Raw genomic sequence first — 8,324 nt, 5'->3', positions numbered from 1 at the left:
GCCGGGCCGGAGCCCTGCCCGCGGCCGCTCGCTCCGGGAGGGGCGGCCGGGCGGCGGGGGGGGCGCGCGCGGGGCGCGGGCGGCGGCGCAGACTCTCTATAAAGGGGCGAGCCCGGCGCGCCGGCGGAGACGGCGCCGCGCGGACGCCGCCAAAGTTTGCCGCCTGCGCCCTGGGCAGCGCGGCCGCCGCACGCCGCGCCCGCCGCCCCGGGCACCGAGGAGCGCCCGCGCCGAGCCGCTGGGCCGCCTGGGCCGAGATGTGAGCGCCGCCGCGCCGGGTCCCGCAGGCGCCCCTCGCCCCGCGCGGCCGCTAATTGCGAGCGCGGCCTCATTTGCATAGGCCGCCGAGTCCGCTGGAGACCGGCCAATCGGCGCGGCCCGCCGCTAATGGCCATGCATTATTCACCAGCCTAATTGCTCAGCCCCATGCGCGGCCCGCGCAGCCGCCGCCGCCGCCCGCGCCCCGCGCCCCGCGCCCCGTGCCGTCCCCGCCGGCCGCCCCGCTGATGCCGATGTCCCGCTCGGGGCCCGCGCGCCGCTAGCAGCATGTCTCGGCGCAAGCAGGCCAAGCCCCAGCACCTCAAGTCGGACGAAGAGCTGCCGCCGCCGGACGGGGCTCCCGAGCACGGTGAGGGGCCGCGGGGGTCGGGTCGGCGGGGGTCGGGCTCGGGGCCCCGCGGGCTGGGGGAACGGCTGGTCCCAGAGCCGGAGCGCGGTGCTCGGCCCCGGCAGGCCAGCCGCAGGGACCCCGGTCCTTCCCGCAGCGCGCGGTGCGGAGTTGCGGGCAAGTAAACTTGGCTCGGCTGCTCGGAGTTGGGGCGCAGCGCGCGGACGCGCCGGGGCTCGGGCCGGCTGGGGGCCCGAACTACCCGGGCAGGCGGGGGGGGGTTGCGGGGGGCCGCGCCGCCGACTCCGCGCTGCCCTTCCCGGGCCCCTGAGCGCGGACGCTGGGCCCGTCCTCGGCGACCGCGCGACCCCCGGGCCGGCGCGGTACCGGGGACGTGTCTGGGGCTCACCTACCGCCGGACGCGGTCCGGGGAGGCCGCCGCCCGGGCAGCTTTGTTCGGAGCCCGGCCCCGGGGCGGTGTGCGCTCGGAGCGGGGCCGTTGCCCTGACCCCCGGCGTGCCCCCCGCCCCAGCCGGCTGTCGGCCGCCTCGTGTGCCCCGAGGGCCATGAAGCCTGCGAGGTCCCGGCGCGTCGACAAGCCCGGATCCCGTTCCGAGGCGAGTAGGAAGTCAGTGTCGCCTGGCCTTTCTAATGGCCGCCTTGGGAATTAAGCCGGGTGAGCCCCGCCGCGGCGTGGGGGTGGTCCTTGCACGCGGTAGGACCCGGCACGTTTCTGGGGGCTCCAAGTTTCTTCCGGCCTTTCCTGCTCTCTCGGATGCGCCGCAGGCACCTCTGCAGCCTCTCGGCTGCCCGGAGCTCCCTCCGCGTCCCGAAGGGAAGGCAGGAGCCGCGGAAGTTGGAGGCTGGCGAGCAGGGGACCGGCCGGGGCTGCGCTTTGCCGCCCGCGCGTCTGCAGGTCCCCAGGGTGCGCCAGGGGCGGCCGGGGCGCGGGCCGCCGGAGCCGCGCGGAGCTCAGACCGCAGCTCCTGGAAAAAACAGGCCGGCCAACTTTTTTGGTTAACCCATCGTAAGTTGTTTAGAGGCAGAGACGCGTCTTTTTACCGTGAGACTCAGAGCAAAAACAAAACAAAACAAAACAAAAGGAGTTGAAGAGTTGATCACACGGTGTTGTAAAGTTTGTCAAAGCAGGTATGTGTCCACGTCGGAGTAGGGAAAGGGAGAAAACGCTTCTAACACGGTGGGAATTAATGAATTCAGTAAAATTAGTGAACTCGTTGGGGTCTTTTTGTCGCCGTGGAGGTGGGGAGTCTTATCTGTAGCCCTAGTCACCCAAGATTAGAACAGCAGATATGCTAAAAAGAAACGCTTGCATATGGTGGGTAGATTAAGGACAAAGAATCTTTTTGTCATGGAAATGGATTTTTTTTTGTTTTGTTTACTTCATCACATAGAATTTCTCACACTTGGTTTGTTTTGTATTGCCCTCAATGACTACATGATCAAATGAATGGATTTATTTCTGCCGAATGAGAAAGACAGTCTTTCCTTCAAAAGAACTACATTGCATCCCAGTGAGGAATTTTAAAGCTTTATTATTGTGGCTCCTGAATAGCTTAAAATCGGCTTTCACAGCCGCCCCAAAATGCAACAATGTAAATACTTCTCAGCTTTGTAGGGTCGTTATCAAAATGTGCAATGTCTCCTTTTATTAAAGCATATTTTAATTAATAGAGTAAAACCCCTTGTATTTAACAATTAACAAGCTGAGGCCCTGCTATTCATTTTTAATTTCACGTCAGAAATGTGAGCGTGGTGAGCCTAATAGCGTAAACATGTTGAGGGATATGTAGCCTATATTGAAAACCTAAGATGGAGTAAATTATTTACAAGTTCTCTTTTGAATTCCTCTTGTTACTGAATTTATTTAGAGGTGAAACGTATTCAGGTTTTTTTACCCATCGTAGGATTAAAGTTTGTCAAGCTTGGGTTTTTCACAGTCGCTGGGAATTGTAATCAAGATATTGCCACAGTTCCTGGTCCTATTTTGCAACAGGCCAGAAATAGCCGGTCTGGGCTGAGCCTTGGTCAAGCAGTAGGTTTCCTGGATTGTTTTTAAGGTACTTTAGGCAAACTGTTTAAAAAATAGTTCTTTCTGATTTAATTATTCTGAAGCTGATTGTTCATGGAGTATAAAAGATACTCTGTTCTGTTCACTCAAGGAATGCTCGTGGATGTATTACTCTGCCGTGCTGATCGTGATTAGTAAGATAACTAAAATATTTTTTTTAACAGAAAGGGTCCTGAAAACTCCCTTATTCCAGATGAATCAGATATTCTCAAAATTGTAATTTTGTTAAATGCAATGGAAAGAAGCAGACTGTGCATGAAGTTATAAGAGAGCTACGTTAGTTTACAGTGTTTTACAGACAAAGTAAATAGTTCTTTTGTATCAGTTTGGGCGTGACATATTAATTAAAGCAGTAGATGCAGGAAGTAAAATTGAAGGCTATCGATAATGCCATGAAAAACAAACACGTACAGTTTTTAGTTACAATATGGGGGAGGGCAGGGAGGCACAGCCACGTTAATTTACAGTAAAAAGAGATTAGTTCTTAAAAAAAATATATGACTATTTTCAGGCTTTGGTTTTTAGGCAAGCAATGAAATCACAGCTATCCAAAAATAGCGTCAGTGTTACCCAAATCTTATCATGGCAGAAATGAAATACGATGACGTATCTAAAATGAGAAAAAGTAATAATGCTTTATGTTAAGTTCTGAAGTTATCCTGTTGTAAAATTTTATTTGAAGGATGCCTGAGACCTACTTTCTCTGTAAGAACTATCATTTAAAACTGCAAATTATTTCATTCCTGTTCCTGAAATTACAAATAAATGTGGTGCAACTTTAGAATTCAGTTAAGTGTAAGCCACAGATAGTGAAATCTTTGGAGCCAGCTGAATATTTTTGTTTTAAGAAAAATTAATTAAAACTTCTGACAGAACAGCACTTATACTACTAAGAACTCTAAAAAGTGTGATATTGCTGTCTTTTGCTGTATAAAATACAACTTTAAAAAGATGTATTTTATTGTCGTTAGAAAGAAAATATGTATTTAAGGAAGAACAAAAGAATATTATAATTTAAAACAATTTGCCCTCCTGTATTTTGTTTGTTAGCACTAATTGTTTCAAAGTGTGTTTTTATTTTCTGCCAAGTTACAGTCGTATGGCTATCTCAAAAATCCTTTTAAATGTGGTGAGCATGTGATTTAAGAATTTACCAGTGGTATTCACAGGCTGTGTTTAAATTAAGGGAAAGAAGGCCACCAGCCCTCGGTGAAGAGATCTTTTTTCTTTTATCTGTATATGCATGGTTTGCCTTGAGTACTCCCCCCCCCCCAGCCCACACTACACACATTTACAATTCAGCATTCCAAAAGCAAACAATACAGAAGCCACTTTCTACCATTCGTAGGCAGATTGTTTTCTCTGAAACGTGAAAGGTGAAAAGTAACTAAGGGGGGCGGGGGGAGGAAAAGAAGAATTTGCAAGTATTTATTTTTAAAATAACATTTTAAAAACTTAATCTGTTTAAAAATGCATCATTTGGTGGTCAACAAAAAGCATGCCAGTTCCCACCTTACGGAGAACTGATGCTGTTGCAGTGACAGGGTTTTTATGTACATTTTAAACTTCCACAACATATGCATAATCCAGTATTTTTAGATCTGTCCAGAGCCAGAAAAAGAAGAAGGCATGTACCAACAGCAGGAATTACTTAGCAAGCTGATTATTTTTTGTATACAAGATGATGGCAAAAGCAGGCAAAAGTGGGTCAGATTTCATTTTCAACCGCAGCCTCTAAGAGGCTTTACCATTCGTCTCAAGGTAGCTCTGAGAACACTGAGGGGAATTCAGCAAGGATGCTGCCAGGTGTCCGTGGTGTGTGCTGCGTATCAGTTAGAATTTCGCATTCCTAGTGTGAGAATTGACACAGGGGGTTTGGTGTGTTGTTTCTTGGTTTTTTTTTTTTTTTTAAGTAAAATAAGTCTTAACTGCTGATGACGTTCTGCACCATCTTTTAATGTTGCAAAATAGTTATATGGAGGATACTTTTTGCATAGTATTTCTAACAGGAAGGGTTTTTTGTTTTATTTTGTTAGTTTTTATTTTCCTACATGATTCCTTGACCAGTTGCCAAAATTAGGCCAAAATCTCTTACTCGGTGTCCTAAAGATGACATCTAATTCTACTGGCCCTGGGACAGGTTTGTCATGACAGCATAGGCTAAGTTGTTTCACATTTCACGTAAAATCAGACATAAGTAAAATCTACGTAAAATTGAGTGTTTTGATATTAAATAAACTTCTATATTTAAAAACAGCCCTGACCTTAGTTTTTTTTCTCTTGTAATTTGAACACTTTTATGATTTAAAATACAGTTAACTGTCAGTGTGATTTCCAAGCAAACAAATAGGTCAAGTCACATTACAGAAAGTGCAAAATATTAATTGAAATAATGAAATAATGTAATGGGCTCTATTTATGTGAGAGATTAAGATTGATTTGTTTGTTAATTAAAGGGGACCCTCTCGCGGCAGCAGAAACGTCCACCGGAGAGCTGCCGGGCACCAGCCTGGTGTCTAAATCCTGTCCTCCGTGGGCCTGTCTTTTCCAGTCACACACACACACACACACACACACACACACCCCGGTTTGGCCAGGCCGACCAGGTGGACCCCTCCCCCCTGCGGGGCCACCCCGAGCCGGCCTGGCCCGAGGTCTGTGGACGGTGGGGCTGCAGAGTGTGGGAGCCTCTGCCTGGCTCTCCCTGAAGGTGGGTAGTTAGAGGCGCCGTGACAGGCCTTGCTGACTTAACCTTTGCCTGCTTTGCCCTGCCAGGGGTGGCCGCTAGATGTCAAGCTCATAATACAATTAGTGCATCTGTGCTGTTGACCTTGGCAACAGGACTCAACACTGTTGTATGAAGTGTTAACAGTGAATCTTCGTGTTAGCTGGAGACCCGCGAGCCGGAGTCGTGCTGCACGGCTTATCAAATGCCCATCTCGTGCAGCACAAGTGTTTATAGTTCTTCGAGAAGAGAGAGCGGGTTTCTTTTGTGTGGCTGTTACATCTTGAACTGTTTAATTAACCCTGCAGGTGCCGCGGCACTCGGTCTGCATTCGCCGGCCTCCCTGGTCCTCCTTTCGAGAGTGACCTCTTCGCAGCACTGCTGGGTCATTCCATTGTGTGGCTCGTCCGCGTGCGGAGCCTCGGGCCTCAGCAACCCAGGGCAGTGGCTGCCCCCAGATGATTTTGTGCATATGTGTAAACTTCGCAGTCAAGTGCTGACAAATCATGGACATGATTTAATAACCTGAGCCGGGGCGCAGGGCGGTTCCAGCCCGTCAGAGCCTGGCTCCTGGACACATGGTGGCTCGTGCTTCTCCAGGCCTCCCGGACCCAGGTGTGTTTGTGTGTCTACGGGGTTGTGCTTATTTATTTATTTTCACATGGAGTGGGTTTGAAAACCGACAGGCGCGAGTGAGGGCAGTAGTGCAGGCTCTCGAGGAGGCGTGCCTGGAGCAGCGCGTGTCCGATCGGACCTCAGACCGTCCTCACCTTCAGCAGACGGGACCCTGCGCAAGCCTTGTTTTCAGCCCTCACCACGTTTTGCTGGGAACGGTTTGCGTCGGGGACCTATTTCGGGCATGTCGTGTGTGTGTGTGTGTGTGTGTGTGTGTGTGTGTGTGTGTGTGTGTGTCTGTGGGCATGGATGGCGGTCCGCGTGCATTCCTGCTGGGTGTGCCTGCCACACAGCATCCGGAGGAAGGGGCTGCCGTGCAACCTTGAAGTGTAACAAACATCTTATTATGGGATGCGGCGTTGAGGCAGAGCTAAAACCAGTGTGTGTTGGGGCTGTTCTCCATCTGCACGTGTCCATAAAGGAAGCAGTGTTTTCCCTCCCCAGTGCTTCACCACACAGATTAGAAACTGCAAATGTTTTAAACAGAAGACATTTGGTGACTGTGCCACAGGTGGTCCTTACTTAACAAATTTGAGATGTGGGCCACTGAGTCGACGGAAGCCAGCGTGCGGGTCAGTGCCGGCGTTCAGCATAGCAAGACTGCCCTCCACTGTTCAGCTCCGTGCGCACAGGCTTGGAGGTCTAGGGAAAAGGACAAAATTTTTCTATTGCGTCTGGAATTTCTTCTACATTGTTAAACACAGTAGGGGTCTCTATTTGTCTCCTCCTGTTTCACAGCTTGGGCTCAGTATGTGATAATTCATCTTTCTTTATGGGATTCAAAGCTATCATAAGGAGTTAAAAAGAATTAATTTGCAAGAAAATAAGTGTCTCCTAACAATTTACGAAAACTTGAAAAATTCTTTCTAGATTTTTAAGGGATGGTAAAGGCAAAGTAGAAAGTACCTTTTCCTTTCCTACAGACCCACGTGGCATTTTATAGTTACTAATTAAAGTGGAAAAGTTAACATCCCTTTCCCCATATGGAACAAGTTGTGCTTCTCCCTTTGCTAATTGTAGGGAATTAAAGATAGGTAGCAAAATTGTGGCAGAGTGACCGTGAGCATTTGAGGTCGATACACAAAAATGAGAAGACACCCGTCTACTGTATGTTTGTAATTGGTTCGCTTCCTTTACCAGGCACCGGACTCCTCAAGAGAGAAAACTGAAAAGCCTTGCAAGGAGCTGTAGTTTGAGATTTTGAAAGGAACATTATGTCTCAGACGTTCTTAAATATATTCCAGCAACAATGCTTTTCACTTGTGGCCTTAGAAAGATCGTCACGAGCGTAAATACCCTGCCCGTCTTCGGCCACGTCATTCTTCAGAAGCCCGTAGTGTGCTTGTACGGACAGTGAGAACATAACCCATGCATATTATACAGCAGACCGGGAATCAGAGCAGAGAAAAATGAAACCGTTTTGGGGGGGGCTCCCCTCACACTGAGGGATTTGTCCCTAAGAACAGAAACATTTTTTGTAAACGTTCTCAGTGTGTTTTATTAGCGAGAAGAAAAAAAAAATCCATCTATTTTTAAGACTGCCCTCGAAGCTGTCCTTTTGTTAGAGGCTTTCTCCAAAAGGCTGTGGGACCCATTTTCCTTCTGCGGAGCGTGCCCCAGAATATTCGAACAGTGAGAGAAACCCTGAAAATCTTCAGTATAAATAACAAGTGTGGGGATAGCTGTGAACTAATTACACATTTCCTCTCGTAAACTGAAACAGCTTTATCTTGCAGCCTCTCTTCCCTCCTGACCGTGTTCAGGAGAACCAATTCAGCATGGAGTACCAGGGCCCAGGCTGAAGCGTGGCTGGGCCACGTAGGACATTAGCCACGGAGAGTTCTTCCCCGAGCAGCCCTTCCTCACACGGATGCGCGGCGGGTTCAGCTGGTCCGCATGGCACTTGCCAGAGCAGCGTGGACCAAACGTGCTTGTGACCCAGGAGGGAAGGCTCCCCCGCCTGGTGCTGTCGCAGGCGAGGTGCTCAGCAGGCTGGTGTCCGGCTCTCAGTTCCTGCCTCATCCCTGGCCTATTCACAATCCCACGTCTCTCCGTCCTTGAACAGTCAGGATGCAAAAAATAAATTACTTTGACAATAATGATAATGATTCTAATGCTTGTTTTTCAACCCCCTCCCTTAAGACAGAAAGAATTCCCAATTGCTTTGGAAATAAATTCCTCATCCTTGTAGGGTTGTCCTATTACACTGGTTCACTGACACGGTTTTA

General features: G+C 49.4%; 1 protein-coding gene across 2 annotated transcripts in view; it reads left to right on the top strand.

The window, feature by feature from the left end:
* The first annotated feature begins 246 nt into the window (after window positions 1–246).
* The window catches only part of SALL3 (spalt like transcription factor 3), a 21,598-nt gene continuing 13,520 nt past the window's right edge, over window positions 247–8,324 (top strand). For both annotated transcript variants that reach the window (XM_045790299.2, XM_045790298.2), the window contains exon 1: window positions 247–628. In XM_045790299.2, coding sequence (XP_045646255.1) covers window positions 547–628 — 82 coding nt within the window. In that variant the 5' untranslated portion in view covers window positions 247–546. The remainder of the gene's footprint in view (window positions 629–8,324) is intronic.

The sequence above is a fragment of the Ursus americanus genome, chromosome 19 (genome assembly GCF_024610735.1).
Source record: "Ursus americanus isolate L20-20 chromosome 19, mUrsAme1.1.p, whole genome shotgun sequence".
NCBI classification, from domain to species: Eukaryota; Metazoa; Chordata; class Mammalia; order Carnivora; family Ursidae; genus Ursus; species Ursus americanus.
This window is presented reverse-complemented; position numbering and strand designations above follow the sequence as displayed.